This window comes from Danio aesculapii, chromosome 24 (genome assembly GCF_903798145.1).
Source record: "Danio aesculapii chromosome 24, fDanAes4.1, whole genome shotgun sequence".
NCBI classification, from domain to species: domain Eukaryota; kingdom Metazoa; phylum Chordata; class Actinopteri; order Cypriniformes; family Danionidae; genus Danio; species Danio aesculapii.
The window spans coordinates 25,945,068-25,968,307 of record NC_079458.1 but is presented as its reverse complement, the minus strand read 5'-3'; the positions used below and the strand labels follow the sequence as shown (position 1 = coordinate 25,968,307).

Genomic DNA, 23,240 nt, shown 5'->3' with positions numbered 1-23,240 from the left:
TGGGGACGGGTGAATACAATACCATTCAGTAGACTCATTCAGTAACGAACTTGAATTTATGTGACCACATTTTTTTGCTGCTGCCATCCTCACTTGTGTGTCACACACCTTATTCTTGCATGGGAAATTCCACTGCACAGTTTTAGCGCTGCTCGTATCTGAATGCAGCTACAGCCCCTCACATGAAAGCAGTGAAAGAAACAGCTAATCCAGCCTGATCTCACGTGAAAACGTAAGTATTTTATGTTTTGTCAGTTTAGTGGCTAATTTGTACGAATTCGTATACGAAATTGTATGATTTTAAAAAGGAGGCGTGGCACCAAACCCCACCCCTAAACCCAACCCTCATTGGGGGATGAGCAAATCGTACTATATTGTACGAATTAGTTCGTACGAATTCATACAAATTAGTCACTAAATCAAAAAGTTACGAATTGCCGTGAGATTGTGTTGGCTAATCACAACATTCATATGTGTTTGGGAGGCGGTGCGACTCGAGGAGACAATGTGATTTAACCCTTTCTGCATGTCTAGATTAATATTGACAGCTCAATTTTAATTTCAATTTTTCCATTTTAAGTGAATTAAATTATTGGTTGGGACATTTCAATAGTTGATGGATATTGGTGGGAATGCATCCCCTCTGTCCATGCTAAATCTATGCCCCTGGTCTGGAGACCAGTATTTCTCTGTTGCAATCGTGATATCACAGTAATTAACCCCAAATAGACAATGCACAGCAAACACTAGTGGATTACTATGCTATAAATATAACAAACAAAAGTGAGAGATTAACTTAGAGTGTCACTTACCTGTTTTATAATGATTTGATCAGCTGTAGTTTGAAATACAAAAAGAAAATTCTGTGTTTTTCTCCCCTAAGGACTTATTATGCAGTCAACCACCTTTGCTCTGTTCAGTATGACAGGCTGATGGCCGCTGATCTTCGAAATTGTAAATATTTATTATAGGCATATCTTTATAAATAAACTGCATATTGCAATCTAAACAACTACATTCTCACCTAAAAAAGCCTCAAAAGTACATTATGCTGTCCAAAAGCTGCAATATTTTTGTCAGTGAGTTTGACCTGCTGTCACTTTATGTGGGCGGAGTAATACAGAAGAGTGAAGAGGCTGTAAGAGTGCTGTTATTGCAGAAAATCGCAGGCATATCAGATTTGAGAACCAGACAGAACTGTTGTATAAATATTATTATTATCTATAATGTTATTTATTTATAAATCAAATAAATGCAACAAAGGCAGTGTTTAGCATCAATCATGAATCAGATGAAGAATGGTGGAATCTGTTTTGAAGAGGCATCTTCCTAATCATTAAAGTACTCACTAGGAGCCGGAGTTTTCTTGTAAGCTGAAGGCATGAATGCATTATATCCCATTACCCTCGAGAAAGAAGCAGACAGAGAAAGAGATGGACAGAAAAGCAGATGATGCGCACAAAAAGAGCAACGCTCAGACAGACGGCCAGTTCTAATCCTTTAATGCTGTGGAAATGGCATTTAGATCAAAGCTGCTAAAAGGACAAATGTGATATGCATTTGTGCACATCTGTGAGTGTGTGTAACTCTGAATATGGGACAGCTTTAAAACTCTGATTATTCTTTGATTTAATGTATCAGTAACTGTAGTTCGTATTTAAAGATTGAGTTTTTGAGTTCATATTCTAAGACTGAACTGATTATTGCTAATATACAGATATTTGCTGCATTCTAAATAGAAAGGCTGTTTAAAATAAGTTTCATATACTCTCATTCACACACATACACTACAGACAATTTAGCTTATTCAATTCATCTATAGCGTCTACACCACCTATCCACACCATATGTCTTTGGGCTGTGGGGGAAACCGGAGCACCCAGAGGAAACTCATGCAAACACAGGGAGAACAGCCACCTTCTTGCTGTGAGCCGCTCATGCTACCCACTGCACCACCGTGCTACCCATTCAAAAAAACATTTTAAAAAACTTAAATATCTTCTCTTTTTAAAACCTTTTTCCTCCATAATCAAAATTTCATTATGCATATTATGTATTGCATTATGTATTTACTTGTGTTATCTTTGATTAATATTTAAATTTGTTATAAAAGCAATGTGTTGTATTGAATATCTACAACACAAACACTCAAGTGACCAAAGGGAAAATAACAATTCAATTCAATTCAATTCACCTTTACTTCTATAGCGCTTTTACAATGTAGATTGTGTCAAAGTAGCAAACCAAAGTGTAACATGCATATACACATTTGAAGTGAAAATTACTTGCCCTCCTGTGAAATTGTAATTCTTTTTTTTACCATATTTACCAAGTGCTGTTTAATAGAACAGGGGTATTTTCACAGTATTTCCTATAATAGTTTAAAAAAATGTATAAATAAATGTTAATATTAATAGTGCCATAAGATTTTTTTCTTTCTGACTAATTAACCAAAATTTCATAGCACATGTCTTTGGACTATGGGGGAAACCGGAGCACCTGGACGAAACCCACGCCAACATGGGGAGAACATGCAAACTCCATACAAAAGCACCAACTGACCCAGCCGGAACTCAAACCAGCAACCTTCTTGATGTGAGGCGACAGTGCTAACCACTAAGCCACCATGTCACCCTAAAATATATAAGTTATTCAACATGTGTTTTTAAAACTACTATGTTTATGATTGCGTTTTATTTTCTGACCTAATGATAGCAATTTTTGGTTGGTCAGATTTTTTGGAGAGTCTCAACCAAAATGTACAGTTATCTGTTCAGTAGGTTAGGCCTCTTTTTTTTTTTTTTTTGGCTTCTTGGACTTTTACCTCCACTTTACATTTGGAAAGAATTAGATATACCACCACATGGGAACTCTGCAAAATTTGATAAAATGTGGGATCCAGTCCTTTTTTTCCCTAACACAACTTAAAGACTAATAATGTTGCACAGTTTCTGAAGATTTGTAAGTTTTTTCTTCTTTCTTTACAACCATCGCGGTGTATTTTTGTAGGCCATACTTGTCACAATTTTCCCTTGTTTCATGCTTTATTTTACATTTTGCACAGATTATTATTACATGATGGGTTTGTCTCTCTGCTCGGTGTTTTTCTATGTCTAAAAACCTATAATACAAAATATATTTAAAAACTATTAAAGGGGTGGTCCAGAGTGTATTTGGTTGGATGTGGCTTGGATGTGTTTATAAGATGCAAAGCAATGTTTGCTCATGCTTCATTTGTAATAAAAAAACACAATTTTTCCATATATCTTACTTTGATTATATACTACTTTGATTATATACTGCTACTTGATTATATACTGCTAGCCTATATACAGGCTCTGATTGGTCAGCTAACATAATGTGTTGTGATTCGTGGATCTGCTCCACATCACCAGAAAAAGTATCATGCCTCTAATAGCACGCACTGTGCCTCAGCTGTGCAAATACTGTCAGTCAGAGTAGCTGTTAGCTGTAGCAGTTTAAGCCTGAATCTAACAGAAAATGAAGAGCGCACACAGCTAAATTTCACACCTGCTCTGTAAAATAAAATCTTACAAGTGTCTTTCACATATATTTGGGTTATAAGCATGTGTAAATAATATGAAACATTTGCAATTATTTGAGATGTAGAACGCACGGAAATCGTTCTTATAGAGAAACAACGTAACGCTGTCGAAGATTGTGGGTGTTTACAGGGGATACTGTACATATAAAACTGTAGCTAAATTGTTAATGGTGCCAAACAGCATTTCCCAATGTTTAAATCCTTGTTTATGTCCTCGTTACAACATACCATTAATGTAATAGATAAACTTTAACAAATAAAAATACTTACAGGTTGTGGCTCACAATACACAGCTTCGTCTATTATGGTTGGAGCTGCTCCTTCTTTGAGGAGTTTTTAGCCGAATCAAACAATGAATGGGGAGAGATTCTGGAAGCTGTCCTTTGTCAAATGCTAGCTATATCTTTTTTATAATTCTCTGGAACACAATTAAGATTAAATTGTAAGAACAAGTCGAAATAGCAGCATTTGGATGGCATTTTAGCGTTCTCTTCTATAACATTACAGCACATCTGGCCATGCCTCTTCACTGCGCGGGGTGTATGCTCATGGTGAATGCACGTAACCTGAAGCGCTTGTAATCTCACTAGCTCAGATGTATTTTTGTAGTCCTAAAGCTTCGTTCGCTTTAGGCTTTGCTAAGCTAACTCTGTAAAATCCAATGTCCCTCTTTGCGTTGAACTTTGAGCGTCTTACATTCAGAGATGCTGTTAATGTTTACAAGGCAACATTAAACTAAAGTTTAAAATATGATATCGTAGTGTACCACCCCTTTAAAAATGCTTTGAAAAAAAAGCCCCTCTAAATGAAACAGCATTTGGGAAATATAAGTATGTCACAGGCTAATCATTTTGACTGTATAAAGGTGTATAAAGGTATAAAGGTATTTCCACACATGCTTGAAATGCTTTGTTTCAGTCGACATTCTAGGTTTTATTTTTCATGCTTTTAGCTCCCTATGATCAATTTCTTCAGCAACAGTAAGTCAATAATGTGTGTATGTGTTTTTGCGTAGTCCCCGAGCCTGAAGAAAAAGCATCAGGTGTGCTTGTGTTTTATTTTGTGTACATCAATATAACACACTGTTTGTTTCTATTTTGCCTTCAGGCCTTGTGTTCCTCCAATGAAGGCCTTTCACACTGACAGTGATTTCAGTGTCGCTGGAGGTCGACAAGCAACTGTGCTTTGTGCTTCTCCTCATCATTCCAGTCCTACTGCAGTTTTGAACTAAATCATGAGGCGTGGGTCATGTGATCAAATTCCATTATGATTCATTTGCATAATGTTACATAAGAGAAGTTGCTCAGCGTTTCGTCACCAGTGCTGTCATGCCGTCTCAAATATGCTTCAACTCTTAATGAGAATGAATGAATTCTTGTGCTCTCTTTTCGCTCCCCAGCATGTCATGAAGTAATTTAACCCAAAATCAGAGGGGAATAATAGTTTGATAAAAAGAAGTGTATGAACCTAAAAGTAAACGTAAACTTAACATAAATGGATCAAGGATCATAGACGTCAATCCAGAAACATGTCCTATTTGGCGCAAATCAGATTGCTGTCACTTCCTACATGAAAAACACAATAATAATTCATAATCAATACTTTTTTATAGTATAGTATTGCAGGATTTACAACACTTAGTTAATGAATGCTACAGCAGACCTTTAGTATTAACTATAGTGAACAATAAACTGTAATAAATACTATTGTTCGGGCACTGGTAAGGGTACTGATGAGTTCAGTTCACTATAAATTGTGACCAGTGTTGGGTAAGTTACTTTAAAAAAGTAATAGATTACCAATTACTGACCACTGCTGGAAATTTGTAATATGATTACATTACTTTTTTGTAAAAAGTCATCAGATTACTAATTATTTTACTTTAAAGTTACTTTTAAAACATAAAATATACCTATAAAAATGCAAAATAAACTGCAACAGTAATTTAACAACTCTTTCAGTAATTTAATATTCCCTGGAAAACATTACAATGGGTTGATCACAGCAGCTTAATATTCAAGAAACTTAGAGTTTGCTCAAAACTTAAAATTCTCTCATCGTTCACCTGTTTTTTTTCACAAAAGAAGACAACTGGATACATGTAACTACTAGCATCCATAGTATGCAAAAGCACTGTATTGTTTGGGTGATTTGTGTTTGTCTGAGGTAATTAGTCTACCTAAATGTGTACATTTCAATATGGTCAGGTCTTGTCGCATGACTCACAGTTTTCAACTAGTGCACCTGGAAATGCGAGCGCGCGCACTATGTGCTTCCAATATGCGCGCATGCAAAAGATGCAATATGTGAACGGCCCCATAAGCAGCTACGCTTCTCTTCACATTCAATTTAGCTTGTTTAAGCAGAGTTTTGGTACAACAGTGTCCTCTTTGGTGGGGAGAATTGTCGTAGAATGCTTTCTATTCATGTGCTTGAACAAGTTGCTGGTCGAGTTAAAAGCAGTTGAAAGTTCTTTAGAGGCTGGACATAGACTGAATTTCACAGCCATATTCTTGTTTTTATGCTCAATGAAATCAAAGTAATGTCTGTATTTCCACTTGAAGAAGCAGCCACTCTCGACAGCAACCATTTCAGCTCGCATTCTCCAGCAATTTAAAAGCACATGCTTATTAACTGATGGTGCAGCAAAAAAAAAATGATTTAAAAGAAGCATTTTTTCCTCCAAAACCTAGAATTGTAACATAAGTAACGCAATTATACTGACTTTAGTAACTGTAATCAAATTACAGAGATTTAAAATGTAATTCTTTAAATTTCTGCGTTCCCCAAAAATGTAATTAGAATACAGTAACGCGTTACACCCAACTCTGTTTGGGACACACCGTCTGTAACATGAGAATGTCCTCATTGTACATCATCAATAACTAGAATTTAAAAATAACAGCAGAACTAATAATTTTCATATATTATTTGTCCTGTTTTTAAATGTACATTATAGCAAAATAATTAGATTTTTTCATGTACCAGCAACATTTCAACCATTAAACAATAAAACGTTTGCTAGATTTTTCCTAACCTGTCTAGCTATGTTCGTTCATGTTAACAATAAATAAATAACCGAAAAAGGTCTTTGGTTTGTCATTACATTTGATGATTTGGCTCAACTAATTCATATTCATATTCATATTCGTGCATAGTGGGATGGGGCATAGTTTCATGGTGCATTGTAGTAAGGTTGTGCGATTAATCGCAATCAATTAGCTAATTGCAAGAGGCTGTGATATGAAATATCTATGTATTTTTCCCCCTTCCAGAGCAAATGCATGACTGTTGTCTGTGTGTGACAGTTACTTACTAGCCAATTGAGTGAGCTCACTTTTGTTCATATTTGCGCAACTGAACTATGCATAATGGCCACAATAAAAAAAACAAAAGCTTTGTCCCAAATGGCACACTATACACTTATGCACACTCCACAGCATAGTATATGTATGTAGTTTCGTCTCAAATGGAACACTAAAATTTTTTTACAAAGAGGAAATTTAAACCGTTTCCCAGATGACGTTTAATAGCTAAATAAATTACCAAAGTACCAAATAATGCCTGCCATGAGTATAAACGCATTCACCATCAGGAGGCGCTATAATCACTCTCGTAGGAGAATTTTGCTTTCGCAATCCAAAATAAATAAAGTAATCCAACATCAGTGCCCGAAAGCTTCGCCCCTTCTTCTACGTGAGCAAAGCTGTGGCTGCTGAGTGCCAAGTGTCCAACAATCCACACTTCATTTTACCGGTTGAATAAGTGCATAATCTGGGTATTTAATGTGCACTTATTCTTTTTAGAGTTTTCAGTGTGAACGCAGTACATACACTATTTATATTACAAAGTGGCGTAGAATAGTCCATAATTATGCGTTTTGGGAAGCACCTATAGAAACAGAAAAGCACGGACAAGTGGGATAATGGTGTCTGCCGCTTCAGAAGCATTGACAGATGAATTAATATCAAAGAAAAACAGCACGTCTGTACTTGGGCAATATTTTGGTTTCAAAGTCACTGACATTGAACAAAAACAGGTCAAGGATAAGAACTGTTGCAGAATTGTTGCCACAGCATGAGGAAATACAATTAAGGAGAAAGGAGCTACAATACAGAATATTGAGCAAAAGCTTGACTACAAAATTAAATCGCAAATCAAAAATCGCAATATCTGTAAAAAAACAAAAAAATAATATTTTTATTTTTATTTTTTTTAAATCGCAATTAGATATTTTCCCCAAATCACACATCCCTACATTGTGAGACTTTTCACTGCATGAGCGTTTGGACTGAGACAGCTCTAAAAATGGCTGGCACCCTGATCAGTGTGCTGACTTCTGAACAAGGGTTCTGATTGATACGTTTAACTTGTCTCCTGCGTCGTGATGTTTTCCTCCCTATGTGCTCCTCTGTTGTTGCTGTATTCAGGTGTGTCTTGTTATGTGGTTCCTTTGTTCTGTTTCTTGCCTTAGTTCCCTGTCATTCAGTTCACCTGTGTTTGTAATTAGTCTGTCTGTATTTAGTTCCTGTTCTCTTTCAGGTCTTGAATGGCATTCCTACATGTCTTCCTGTTTCACCTCATGATGCCCTTGTGTGTTTCCTGGCTGTATGCTCTCATGTTAATGTTAATTGTGTGCATGTGTGCGGCTGGTACAGTGGCTCAGTGGTAAGCACTATCGCCACAGAAAGAAGGTTGCTGGTTTGAGTCCCGGCTGAGCCAGTTGGCATTTCTGTGTTTGCATATTCTCTCTGTTTTTGAGTGGGTGCTCCGGTTACCCCCACAGTCCAAAGACATGCGGTACGTGAATTGAATAATCTAAATTGTCCGTAGTGTATGAGTGTGTGCGTAAAACAAACATATGCTGGAAAAGTTGGCTGTTCATTCCGCTGTGGCAACCTCTGAAATAGAGACCAAGCTGAAGAAAAATGAATAAATGAATAAATTGCCCTTTGTAGAGTGTGTGTGTATGTGTGTAAATAGGAGAGTGTGAGGGTATTTCCCATTGCTGAGATGCAGATGGAAGCATACCCGTTGCATAAAACATATGTCAGAGTAACTGGTGGTTCATTCTGTTGTGAAAAATCAGGGACCAAGTTGAAGGATAGTGAGGATGTGTGTGAGAAAATATCGCTTAATAAACCTAAGATCCTCCATCATTTACTTAGTGTAAAATTGAGTGATGTGCTGTTTCTCAGCATTTGAAATACCTTGTAATAAGAGTTAAAACTGTGTAAATGCTACAAAAACTCAGCTAAAACATACAGAACTGACATTTTAAAACAGAGCAAGCATATCCTCAAACTCAAATACATATACACTCATGGGCCACTTTATTAGGTACACCTGACTAGTACCAGGTTGGACCCCCTTTTGCCTTCAGAACTGCCTTAATCCTTCATGACACAGATTCAACAAGGTACTGGAAATATTCCTCAGAGATTTTGGTCCATATTGACATGACAGCATCACGCAGTTGCTGCAGATTTGTCGGCTGCACATCCATGATGCGAATCTCCTGTTCCACCACATCCGAAAGGTGCTCTATTGGATTGATATCTGGTGACTGTGGAGGCCCTTTGAGTACAGTGAACTCATTCTCATAAGAAGCCAGTCTGAAATTATTCACACAATTTATATAGGGCTACGTTTTCAGAATGAGCCTATGTTGGTTTTTCATTTCTGTATTGTTTTATTCTTTGCTTTTGCTTTTTAAGAGCTCCAATTTAAATGTGGATAAAACAGTGGATAACATACATATTCACAAAAACAATATTTTATACATATATATATATATATATATATATATATATATATATATATATATATATATATATATATATATATTGTTTATGTGAATAGTGCCATGCAGAAGTAATAATGTTTTACCTAATCCTGACAGACTTCTTTTTAGTCAGCGATTACAGCTTGGTAAATAAGAGCTCTCAGAAAAACCACACACACGGGGCATGCTTGATGGAGGGTTTTTGTACAGAAGTCATTCCACAAATCCCAAAATCTCGCCTCTATCTATTATGTTCCTCTCCGTTTCCTCTCTCCACTCCAATTTGTCTCAACAGCTCTTTTTCTTTCTCTCCGGCCTCCTTTCGTCTCACTTGTCTGTAAATGTTTTTAATTAGCTGACTGCGACCCTGATGACAGAGTGACGAGGAGAAAGAATGAGACTTTCTAATCGCTGTAATTAAACAACAGGCTGAACGAGGGAAGAGACCTTGACGCTCTTTATTCATACAGATGAAGTGACAGAGAGAGGAGTGAGAGAGTGAGAATGAATGGAATAGTGTTGGCAGGAAAAAGGAGGGAGAGTACATTTTTCAAGATAGTAGAAATAATGTATAAAGTATGGAATATGGGAAGTATTTTAAAGGTTGACATTAGTTACAGTATATGCAACAGGTCTAGTTGGTTATAACAACATAATATATATTTATTGATATAGTTTTTATAAAGTTTATTATGGGTGAATGACAAATATAGATTTTGATGATGCAAAATGATTTGGAAGAATATTTATATATCTAGATTTAAATGTACAAAGTTCCAGGAAATTCAATTTTATGTGCATCTAAAAAAAACTAAATAATAATAATTATATATATTTATATAGATATATATAGATATAATGAAAACATGTTCCTCAAAATGTTTTGGGTTTTGACACATACTTCCTCATGCCTGTACTTCAGCAACTTCACTGGCTTCTGTTAAGTCACGTATTGATTTTAAGACCCTGATTTTAACATATGCAGCAGTGCATGGGCTAGCACCTGACTACATTTGTGACCTGGTTAGTCTCATCACTCCCACCCGTCTTCTTTCTTCATCTGGATTTACACTGTATCAGCCACATTGTAATCTAAACACCATGGGTCGTCAAGATTTTTCATACAGTGAGCTTAAGCTATGGAATGGTCTACCCATCAGCATCAGAAACGCTTTATGAAATTTCTTTTTACCATTGCTTTTAACTTAGATTGATTTTTTTTGTCAATTTAATCATTTAATTTTATTGTTCATATTTTATTATCTTATTGTGGAAAACAAAGTGGCTGGAAAACAAATTGAGCGCTTTGTCATTGGCCATGATTAGTTTCATTGAAAAGAGTGGCGCTCGTACCTGTGCTGCTCTGGATGGTTCGGACAGTAGTTGTAGTCCGAGGAGGTAAAATGGCCTGACGTGTCGCTCTCTCCTCTTCCTCCTCCTGCGAGCAGCCTTTCTCAATGGCCCGCACATAGCTGTGGCTCCTCATGCGGAAACATCCGGAGCCTGGCAGATCCAGAGCATCTACAGCCTGAGACTCCATCTCACTGAACACACTCTCACACACGGCCTCGATCTGCCCGTTCACCTCCACCTCACTCACCTGCAGAGGGAGACAACGCAACACTGTCAAAAGAACAGCTCTACACCATTCTGACACGGGATTTACAGTCAAACCAAACAACATTCTGAAGATATCATTGGGGATATTTTTGCACTAGTAGGTGTAGTAGGACACTAAAGTTTTTTTTATGTGAGGATAGGAAATTAGAGTAAACTTTTTTTGATGATACTTTTTTTTTGTACTAAAAAAGCATCAAACAGTGGACTAAAAAAACTAAAGGAACTCAAGAACCTGCTAGACTGGGGGAATATTTGAAAATCAGTTCAGGTTTAGAAAATAATTTCAAGCTGTCATTGAGCCTAAGGATGTATTGTTAGTAAATAATCATACTAAAATTTGTCTGAAATATTTGGTTGATATTGTGGTTAAACCCTCTCCTTTATTCCTCCTGCTCTAAAATTGTTGTATAGATATCTTATAATTTATTGTGTTTGGTGTTTTTTAATGGTTGTTTTTATTTTGCTTGTTTATCATGTTACAAAGTAATATTTTCATTAGTCAAATATTGATTTGCGTGTGTTTGAAACATTTCAGGGAATTGTGCTGCAATACTCTGTCCTGTCAAATTTTAAATAAACTAAACTACACATTTCTATCAAAGCTGTCTTAAAGTATGAAGATGAATATGTTTTTACATGGTTTAACTTTGGTTCTGGTCATATTTTATTACTGTTTTCTAAATTAAACTGTGTCCACACTGTCAAAAATTATATATCACTTAGTCCTGGCAGCATATGTTTTTAGGTCATTGTAACTTATTAAACTTTATAAAAAGCTATGCAAGCTATTTTAAGCCAGTTTAACATAAGTTTAATGGACTCAAGGTTAATTTGATTCAGCTTAAAAATTTGAGGCAATCAGGATTTTTTACAATGCAGTGTTTGGTATAGTTTGTTTCAAATTAATTAGAAGAAAAGCATCTATATAAACCTAGTTCATCATTAAGAAGGTTAGATTTTTCCATCAATTGTACATGCTTAAACAATGACATGTTTTACAAATCGATGTGGTAACACTGTAACTACTCACTATGAATAATATATTAAGTATTAGCAAATAATTAATTTATTATCTGTTAAGCATTAACTCACATTGACAGGTGTTAGTAAGCAGTTTATAACTGCAGATACAAATGCCCTTTTCTTGACTCATAAGCACGTGTGTTTTCATACTTTGTTAATTATTATTTTTTCATGACTAAATTAAGTATTGCACCATTTACAAACCAGTTATTTGAGATAAGTTGCTGATTTTTAAAGCTTATTTAAAATGCATAAGTTAATGATTAATAAATTATTCAAATTAACATTTCTATATCTTATTATTCAGACATATATTAATAGATAATTTGTATGTATATAGTTTTGTGTAAATTGTCATTTATAAGGAATTTATAAAGCATACATACTGAATAATAGGACTGAATAATAATATCTAAATGTTGATTAGAATAGTTTATAAATCATATAATTATTCTGAATGATCTTAAAAACACCCAACTATTCTTAAATACAATTAATTTGAAAATAATGTGATAATTTAGTCATGAAAATTTAATCAGTAACAAAGTATGAAAGTACAATTATTAAACACATTTTAAATGTGCTTACAAGTCAAGAATAGAGCATTTGTATTTGCAGTTGTAAACAGCTAATTAACATCTACTAATGTAGAGTTTATGCTTAACAACTAATAAATTAACTCTTTGCTAATGCTTAATAGATGATTCATCGTGTGTATAGTGTTACCATTGAGGTATATATGGTCATTAATTTGAAACACTTTTTGTTTTTATGCATAAGTTGTTTGCATGCCATTTACAATATTTACATGTCTTTTTTAAACAAAGTTAAAGGGTCCTTTTTAAATGAAATTTTAAGAATTAAGTCTTAAGAATTAAGAGATTTATGTGGATTTGTAGTATTAAGTCATAATCAGTAATCAGAAAAGGTGTTTAAATACAATTGTAATGATGTCATTTGTAATTAGTAGTTAATTCCTTTTTTGAAGTAACTTGCTCTACTCTGACTGTGACAATGTGAAATGTTAAAGGTGTCTAAATAATGTTTGGTTTGACTCTATACTCCTGATTGAACAAGCTTAATGAGGTTTAGTTTTATTATACAATGCACTTTTTTAAAACAAAATCTTGGACGTTTCAACATAGATTTTGATCAATAATGCATAACCCCAAACATTGGGTTAAAAATGTTATTTCCAGATTTAACTTAGCCATTACATTTGTGATGTATTATTTGAAACAAAGCTGGGTTGAAACATCTTAAAGTGTCTTTAGACTGCTGTGTTGAGAACCAGGAGACCTCTGAAGACATACACTGTTAAATGCTTCTTTTCAAAACAATTCTAAAACATACTTTTAAACTTTGTTTCAAAGTTTCATATATTTTGGATGATCTTCAGCGAGATTTTTTTGTCCTGACTTTTCTAAAAAAAATGTATAATTTATGATTAACTGTTTTACTGCAATCTACATATATAAACAGTATGTAACAAGTTCGCCCATTACTGCATTAAGATGGACTGAAAATTTAATTGGGTTAACAATTTTAACTTGTGAATATTACGTTTTTAAATATATTCAGCTCATTTTATGCAACTTGTTTTAAAATGCAAAGTACTTTTAAGAACAACATATTCAGTGGCAAGTCAAAGTTTGTGAACCCCTCGCAGAATCTGTGAAATTGTGACAAAATAAGAGAAATAATACAAAATGCATGTTATTGATTATTTAGTACTGTCTTGAGTAATATATATTTACTATAAAATTAATTTTGAGACAGTAACAAGGTGAAAAATAGCTAAAATTATTAAAACAAACAGGTAGTTGTTCATGAGTCTCTTGTTTGTTCTAAAAAGTTAAACTGCTTGCTGTTCTTCAGAAACTCTCCAGTTCTGCAGCAACTTTTGCATTTTTGAAGCCTTTCCAGTAGTGACTGTATGGTTGAGAACCAGCTTTTCACATTGCAGGCAATTGAGGGACTCAAACACGACTATTAAAAAAGGTTTAAACCCTCACTGATGCTCTAGAAGGAAACAGAAGGGATAAAAGTTTGGGTGAACACTTAAAAATGGTTCTTATTTACTGAAATACAGTATATTTTATTTTCTATATTCCCATTTAGTGCTACCCTTCAGAAATTAACAGCAGATACTTGCATGTTTCCTAAAAGACAAATTAAATACAATTTACCTTGATCTTCACATTCAAAATGTTTTCATCCCCAATGTGAAAAGATGGATCTCAAAATCCTGCATTCACTGCTGGGAAGAGTTTAAATATGCAGAAGATGCTGTAAAATTGAAGAATCTGCTGCACGGAGGCACAGCAGGCAGTGTAACTGTTCAGAACAAACTATATATAGTTTCACTGTAGTTTTTACTATACAGTTGAAGTAAGAATTAATAGCCCCCTTTTTATTTTATTTCCCCAATTTCTGTTTAACGGAGAGAAGATTTTTTCAACATATTGTCACCTCGGAATTTTAAAGTTCTATCTGCGTTCTGAATGATTGAGATATATTGAGCTTCAAAATTTTTGCAATCCAGAGCAAACAGCATGTGTGTAACATTTGTTTTTTTTTTAAATAAAAAGTCTTAAAATGTAAACAACTTATAAAAAAACATCCTATAATGTAAATAAGTTGTCATTTAATAAGACTATGTCAATAACTCAATTTTGACAAAAATGTCAAATAGAACCTTATAATTCTAAGGTGATGACATTTCTAATCATAATAGTTTTAATAACTTATTTCTAATAACTGATTTCATTTATCTTTGCCATGATGACAGTAAATAATATTTTACTAGATATTTTTCAAGACACTTCTATACAGCTTAAAGTGACATTTAAAGGTTTAACTAGGTTAATTAGGTTAACTAGGCAAGTTAGGGTAATTAGGCAAGTTATACAGTCAAAAAATATAGCTTAAAGGGGCTAATAATTTTCACCTTAAAATTGTATTATTGACCTTAAACTGCTTTTATTCTATCTAAAATAAAAAATAAGACTTTCTCCAGAAGAAATTATCAGACATACTGTGAAAATTTCCTTGCTGTTAAACATTATTTGGTAAATATTTAAAAAATATAAACTTCAACTGTATAACAACTGACTTCAAAACCAAGATGTTCATTGTTAAAAAATCTTTCATTTTTAACAAAATCATAAGTCTAAGGCATTCAAAAAGTAAGTGAAAAAGTAAAAAGCCTTTATTGACACACACACACACATATAAAAAAAACTTCTTCAGGGTGACCGTAGGTGTGGTGCTCAATAATGCTTTTTTTTATAATAGCCATGTTAATAAAGGCTTTTAAACTTTTTTACTTAAATTTTGAGTGCCTTGGACTTAAAATTTTGTTGTTTATCTTTATGAATCCTTATCCAAAAAGCACCGACACATTAAATACACCCTGAAGCACTTTTTTGTTTCATTTTGAACCTTTGTTTTAATTTAGTTTTTTTAGTAGCATCAAACACAACTTTTATAAAATAAAAAAGCAAGAAAAAAAAATCACAAAGTATAAGAAACACAAAACTATGAGCGCATTGAAGAAAAAGTATCTAAAGGGTCATTTTTTTGTTGAATCTTTACAATAAGATGTACAAGTAAATTCAGATTATTCAGCCTGTAATGAGTAGGGCCGGACAAAATCTGCTGAAATTTTTTGCTATTTCAGAGAACAATTTAGTAAAAGATCTGAGGATTTATGCCAAATTTTTTTGGGGAGTATCGTAACTAAAATCTTAATATATAAAATAAAAAGTAATAGCTTTTTTATTTAATGGTTACAATGCATATCCATCTAGATCCAATTATTTTATAAACAAAGCAAGTCTATCATATAATACATCTACTAAAAGACAGAAAATAGTACTTTACAAACTGTATTGAAAATAAATCAAATGAATATTTTCATATTAGTCAATAATAATACTGAAATTAATTTTAATAAATATAAATTTACACACATTTACACAAGTAAATAAATAGACTTAATTAAGGGCTAAAAATCTGTGGAAATCTGTGGATTTATGTGCGTGCATATTCTGTGCGAGCCTAGTCACGAGTCACGACACTTAAATAAATAAATAAATAAATAAATACAAAAGCAAATGTCATAGGTGAAAATGACTGGAAATGGCTGGATTAATATTGTAAGATCAATTGTTGGGGAAATAAATGTGCATATTATGACTCATTTAAATTTTCATTTAAGGTAATACAGAGTAAGTTTAAGTCTCTAATGCTCATTCTGCATCATTCTCAACAAGGGTTAAACACACTGATACAAATAACAAAGCAGAAAATAAAAGAGTGCAGAGGGGAGGAAATCTGTACACGTGAAAGGCTGCATTACTAGTGCTCTTTCTTTACTACAAGTGTAAGACATGACAGAAAGAAAAGGTGAGATTGGATTATACAGAAACGTATCAGTGAAAGGGGTCTCGTGATTTAAGGATGGAAAGGAAGTGGAAACAGGTTGTATGGAACAAAAGTGAAATGTGATGGAATGAAAAAACAGCAAAGGGGGCCACAGTCAGACTGCATTTACAGTAGTAGTGTGTTTTTGTTTTAAAACCGCATTTTAGTATAAAATTTCAGAAAAAATCATCGTCCACACTATACAGTTTAAAACGCTTAATGACGATACATGACCATTCACACTCACACTAATTTTTCTCAGCCTGATCTCACTTAACTTAAATATTTTATGTTTTGTCAGTTTAGTGGCTAATTCATTCAGAAGAGTTCAGTCATACGAACATTTTGCAAATCGTACTAAATTGTACAAATGAGATTGCACAAATTCATTAGCCACTAAGTTACAAATTGCAGTGAGATGGCATTGAATTGTCCAGCATCCACATTTGCACAATCTAGCTCTTGTAACAGTCATGTGAGAAAGGCTTGGCGAATCAGGGAACGATATGCAATAGTCCAGAAGACCAATCAGAGAGTGATTGTGGATAGTCACGCCTCCAGTTTCAAATGTTTCTGTTTCAGTTTCTGCTCATACTGTGCAAGATTAGCCACAATTGGGTCATTTAATATTTAATACAAATTTGGGAAATCCTAAAAGATACTGTAATCCGTGGCAATTCTGTAAATCTGATGTCTTTGATTGTTGGTTTGACATGTTCACCAATCACCATTAATGGGTGTTGCAATCAAATCTTCCCTTCATTGAAGTTCTGGACGTGTCTTTCCTGCAGTAACACCTCAGCTGCAATGAGCGTCAAATCAAGAACTAATAGGAGCACAGAATCTAATGATGCAATTAACACGATAACTTCACACCACTGTTTTTTCTAGTTTTATAATTGAGTCTCATTCTGATTACGTACCCCTATATACATTTCATATACATCCCAGGAGCTACGAGCCACGAGGCCACCGGAGGCCACTGTTCACTGACTTACTGAATGACAGATCAACTGATCCACCCTCCTTCCTCCCTAAACACAACCAATAGTGTTTTCAAAAGCACTGATTGACCCGCCCAGCCGTTTCCCTAAACCCAACCGACAGCTTTCAAAAGCAATCCAGAAACAGAAAAGCCTTTGCATGATTTTTACCACGTTTTCAGATTTTACCACATTCTCACCCTGTTACTTACTTGGGGTCAACTCCTCTCTGCGTCTCAAGTCCGCCAACGTACATGGCACGCTAACTGGACAAACTGGTAACAGCAGGAAAGCAGTCCATACGAAGGTAAGCGGTCAGCTGGTAATCGCTAAAATGAGCTCATATATCGTTTGATTTATAAATTAAATGAAGCCATACATACTTCTGGCTACACAATTCACGATCTCCTGAAATGCATATAGGGCTACGCTTTTAGAATGAGCCTGTTTTGGCAAAATCCCAGATTGTTTATGTTTGGTGTGAGGTATCATTTCAGAATAAGGGTTACTGAATGTGTCACGGACAGATGACGTCAAACACTGGATGAGTTTTCAAGTAACAGTAGTCTGTGTTTGCAATGTCTTGATTGTCGATCAGTCTGACATTATGACAACTGAGATCTTACAGTCTGGCAAGCTACAATCGTTTAACATTATTAAAAAAAAAAAAAAATATATATATATATATATATATAATAAATAAATCATAGTGCGAACCGGGCTTTAGCCTTATATGCACCTATAATTCAATGCATGTCTGCATGCCCACACACATACATTCAGAATACGCATGAGAGGACCAATGAATGATGGGTTTTTACAGTGAGCCGACTGAGCTTTTTGTCACTGAAATGATTGATTTATCCCCAGGGACCAGAAGAGACAGATTCGCACACAAGCCTGAGGGCAAGTGTGTGTTTTTTGGCGGTGGGAGGAAGCCACTTTTTAAAAGGTAAGGGCTGTTGTCTGTCTGAGTGAGCTGTCAGGCTCTGAACACTCACCTTAAAACTGTCTCGTTTGTAAACGCTGCCCGTCACCTTATCCCAGGGCTACAGGAGCTAATCTTGAAAACTCACTTTAAAATCCCAAGGCTAAGACACTAATCCTGAAAACTCACCTTGAAAATCCCTGAGCTACACATTAACATTGTAGAACGCCACTTAAAATTTGCTTTACATTACTTAAAAGGGTTTGCTGACACCAAGTCACCTTAAAAATTTAATTGAAAGTAACAGTTAACATAAAAAGCTTAATCTTGTTTACACTTAATCTTAAAGAAACACTCTCAAAACTTATTTTTGTATATTAGCTGATTTTACAAGTCCCCTATAGAGTTTAACAGATGAGTTTTACCATTTTTGAATCCATTCAGCCAATCTGCGGGTTACTTATAGCTCAGCTTAGCATACATCATTGAATTGCATTAGACTATTAGCGTACCGCTCAATTAAAAAAATAAAAATAAAAAATCATCCAAAATTGATATTATGCAGCACCTGAAATAATCCCAAATTAGGTAACCGCTTTGAGTAATATCATTGTGCCTGCTGCAGCCATGGTACGGCAACAATGTTCCTTCGTTAATACGCCAGAATGAGAGTATTGGTCCAAGTCATATCAACCTACAAAATCTTAGTACACAATGTAACTACAGAAGAGTCAAGACTTAAATATGAATGTTATCTAAACTGTTTTTTGGAAATTTTTGATTATGCTAATGGTTTAATCTGATTCAATGACTTATGCTAGGGCGACGCTGTGGCGCAGTGGGTAGCACAATCGCTTCACAGCAAGAAGGTTGCTGGTTCAAGCCTCAGCTGGGTCAGTTGGCATTTCTGTGTGGAGGTTGCATGCTCTCCCCGTGTTGGCATGAGTCCAAAGACATGTGCTATAGGTGAATTGGGTAAGTATTGTCCGTAGTGTATGTGTGTGAATGAGTGTGTATGGATTTCCCAGTGATGGGTTGTGGCTGGAAGGGCATCCGCTGCGTAAAACATATGCTGGATGAGTTGGGGGTTCATTCCGCTGTGGCGACCCCAGATTAGTAAAGGGACTAAGCCGAAAATAAAATGAATGAATGAATGACTTATGCTAAGCTAAGCTAAAAGTCCTCCAACTAGACTTGGAAATTGGCTGAATGGATTCAGCAAATAGAAAAACTCAACTAACTCGAGGGGAGAGTTTCTTTAAAGCAGGGCTGTCCAAACTCAGTCCTGGAGGGCCATTGTACTGCAAAGTTTAGTTTTAACCCCAATCAGACACCTGGGCTAGCTAATCAAGCTCTTACTAGGCTTTCTAGAAACATCCTTGCAAGTGTTTTGAGGCATATTGGAGCTAAAATCTGCAGGACACCGGCCCTTTAGGACCGAGTTTGGACACCTCTGCTTTAAAGGTAGGTAAGTGATTTGGTTCAAAAACATTTTTTTGTTCAAATTCTTTGAACGTCAACAAGACATTGCAACATAGGCTCATTCTGAAAACATAGTCCTATATACATTTCTGGAGATTGCAAATTATGTAGCCAGAGGTACGTATGGCTGCATTTCATCTTTAAATCGAATGCTACAAGGCACTGTTCCTTTTCTCATTTACCAGCTGACCACTTACCTCCACATGGAGGGCTTTTCTGCTGTTACCAGTTTTTCCAGTGGCTCGACATGTACATCGGTGGACTTGAGATGCAGAGTGGAGTTGACCACGACAGCGGGAATCGAGTCCAGTAAAGAACAGTTAAAGAAAGCAGGCAAGACAAAAATAAAAGCTAAAAAATAAAATAAATTAAATAACAAGGTGAGAATGTGGAAAAATCTGAAAACGTGGTAAAAATCAGGTGAGGGCTTTTCTTTTTCTGGATTGCTTTTTAAAACACTGCGGTTGGGTTTAGGGGAAGGGGGTGGGTGGGTCAATCGGTTCCTTTGAGAACACTACTGGTTGAGTTTAGCAAAGGGGGAGGGTGGAGGGGAATCGGTGGGTTGGTCAGTCAGCAAGTCAGTCAGTCGACAGTGGCCTCTGGTGGAATGGCAGTTGCGAGAGAAATTAGATCTGAAAAAGTGTACACAGTGGCCTCTGGTGGATTTGCAAAAACAAAAACTGCACAAAAAAATGGATGATATGCATTCAGATGCATATTGCACTTTATTTCAGTTTGAATTATTTTATGTAATGTATATTTGGTTATTGGAAAAAACTATTTTAAGTAGATGAGTAGCAGCAGTATTAAGGCAAACTATCACATCAAAAAGTCTTGATAGCACAAATCTTTTCCTTAATGATGAGCTGCATTCAATTTCAATGACTTACACTATTCATATATATATCACATTTGATTGTACTTCTATATTTACATTGTACTTCTACCTTTACAACTTCATATGAACATCAAAATGAAACAATCATACCCTGACTAAGGTCTATAAACTATGAACGTTTGATCCCATGGAGATTTTTTTTTTTTTTTTACATTTTTAGTTTTCAAAAGAACAATTTTTGATGTGGTGAATAACATTTAAATAATTTACAGAACATTTTCCCACAATGAATAACCTTTAGTTGACTGGGAAGGCTATAAAAAAGCACATGAGCTCCACATAGGCAATCATGCAATTTTAAAATCACATGTGAACCATGTGCAACACATGAGAAATAATTGTTTTGGAACCATGTAATTATGTGAACAAATGTGGTCACGTGTGGAAACAATAAATAATATAAATGTTCCAAAACATGTTTCACATGTGCTCCATATATATAAGCCTAATGTGATTTATCTGTAAGGAGATGTTAAAGGTTCTTTATGAAAGCATCTATGCCAGGGGTGGGCAAACTCTGTCCTGGAGGGCCGGTGTCCTGCACAGTTTATCTCCAACTCTGATCAAACACACCTGCTTATAGATAATTTGTGATCTTGGAGACACTGATTAGTATGTTCAGGAGTGTTTGATTAGAGTAAACTATGTAGGACACCGGCTCTCCAGGACCGAGTTTGCTCACCCCATTATATAATAAAGAATCTTTTTTTTTTTTTTTTGGAATGCATATGTAATCCAGATGGGAAGAGCATCCATTGCATAAAACATATGCTGGAATAGTTGGTGGTTCATTCCACTGTGGTGACCCCTGATAAATAAGGGACTAAGCCGAAGGAAAATGAATAAATGTAATCCAGATGTGTAGCCATTAGGGTAAATTTTTGGAAACTGAAATTTATACATAATCTAAATGGTAAATTTCTTCTTATATTAATTTAAATTAATATTTTTATATTGATGTATGGTCTGTTAAGATATTAAGCCAAGATACAATTTGAAAATCAAAATCTGGAATCTAAGGTTTCTGAACAAATAATTTTTTTTAAATCATCTTTGAAGTTGTCACTAAGATGCTCTTAGCAATGCACATTACTAATCCAAATACTAAGTTTTGATAAATTTATGGTGGCATATGTACCCATTGTCTTCATGAAACATGATCTTTATTTAATTTTCCAACTCTTAATTTAAGTATTTCGGCTATTCCCACAAATATTCCTGTGCAATTTAAGATTTTTGTTGATTTTGTGGTCCAGTGTCACATATTGTCCCTGTGACATGACTTAAGCAAATTTCACCACTGACATTCACAAATCCTCATAGGCTAGTAAGGTCCATCAAAAATGTCAATTAAATCCACACAAGTCTGACTATACGTACTACATGTTATTCAGGTACATTTTATGAATAATTCAGACATACTGTACTTATGTAAATGTTCACCAATTATACTTATTTAGACAAAAACATTTAAATGTTTCTGCTAATAGTAGTATTAACTAGGGCCAGACAGAATCTGCAGACATTTTTTACTTTTTCTGCACAGAATTTTGTAAAAAAATCTGTGGGTTAATTCAGAATGATATTTGGAGTACCGTAACCAAAAACTTAATATAAAAATAATACATTTTTAACTTGGTAAACAAAGCAAGTCTCTCATATAATATATCTACTAAAAGACAGAAAATATTACTTTTCAAGCTGTATTGTAAATAAACCATATGAGCATTTTCATATTAATCAATAATATTGCTGAAATTAATAAAAAAAACTGAATAAATAAATTTACAAACATTTACACAAGTAAATAAACAGAGTCAATGATGAGCTAAAATTCTGCGGATTTCTGTGCGCGCAGATTCCATGTGGTTCTATAATAGCCTATAATCTAGAGTAACCTTGCCGGTCCTACACCACCCAACCCGCTCTAAGCTGGGATCGAACTGGTGACCTTCCACATGGGAGTCAGTTGCTGTAACAAGGAGGCTAAAGACCATGGCCTATAGCATCTGTGGCTAGAGCACCTTTAGAGGTCAGAGGAGTGAGATCAACTTGCACAACACTTCACTAACTGACCTCTGCTACACTCACCCCCCCCAAACCTCACTCCCATTGAGGTCACGGCACCAATGTAACCCGCCGGTCCTATACCACCAAACCTAATCTGAGCTGGGATCGAACTGGCGACCGTCCATATAGGAGTCGGTTGCTCTAACAAGGAGGCTAAAGACCATGGCCTAGCTGGACTCTAGCTAACTTTTCCCATTGTCCAATGTTATAGTAATAGTTAGGTAGAACTTGTAAAGTAGCATTACAACCACAAAACACTGGTTTTATTCATAGATGCCAATGTAAAAACATACCACAAGGAGCAGCTTTATATATACAGTTGGGGGGAAAAAACACTACTTTTAAGAATTAAAATGTTTTGATGAAACATGCTTTACATTCATTCAGCAAAAAAAAACATTTATTTTGTTCACACCATCTAAAGAGAAATAATGCAGACACTTTGCCAACACTTTAGT

General features: G+C 35.0%; 1 protein-coding gene across 1 annotated transcript in view; it reads right to left on the bottom strand.

Annotated features, from left to right (window-relative positions):
- The window catches only part of dlgap1b (discs, large (Drosophila) homolog-associated protein 1b), a 115,728-nt gene that overhangs the window by 63,456 nt on the left and 29,032 nt on the right, over window positions 1-23,240 (bottom strand). Inside the window, exon 4 of the mRNA XM_056450951.1 lies at window positions 10,704-10,950. Within this exon, the coding sequence (XP_056306926.1) occupies window positions 10,704-10,950 (247 nt within the window). The remainder of the gene's footprint in view (window positions 1-10,703; window positions 10,951-23,240) is intronic.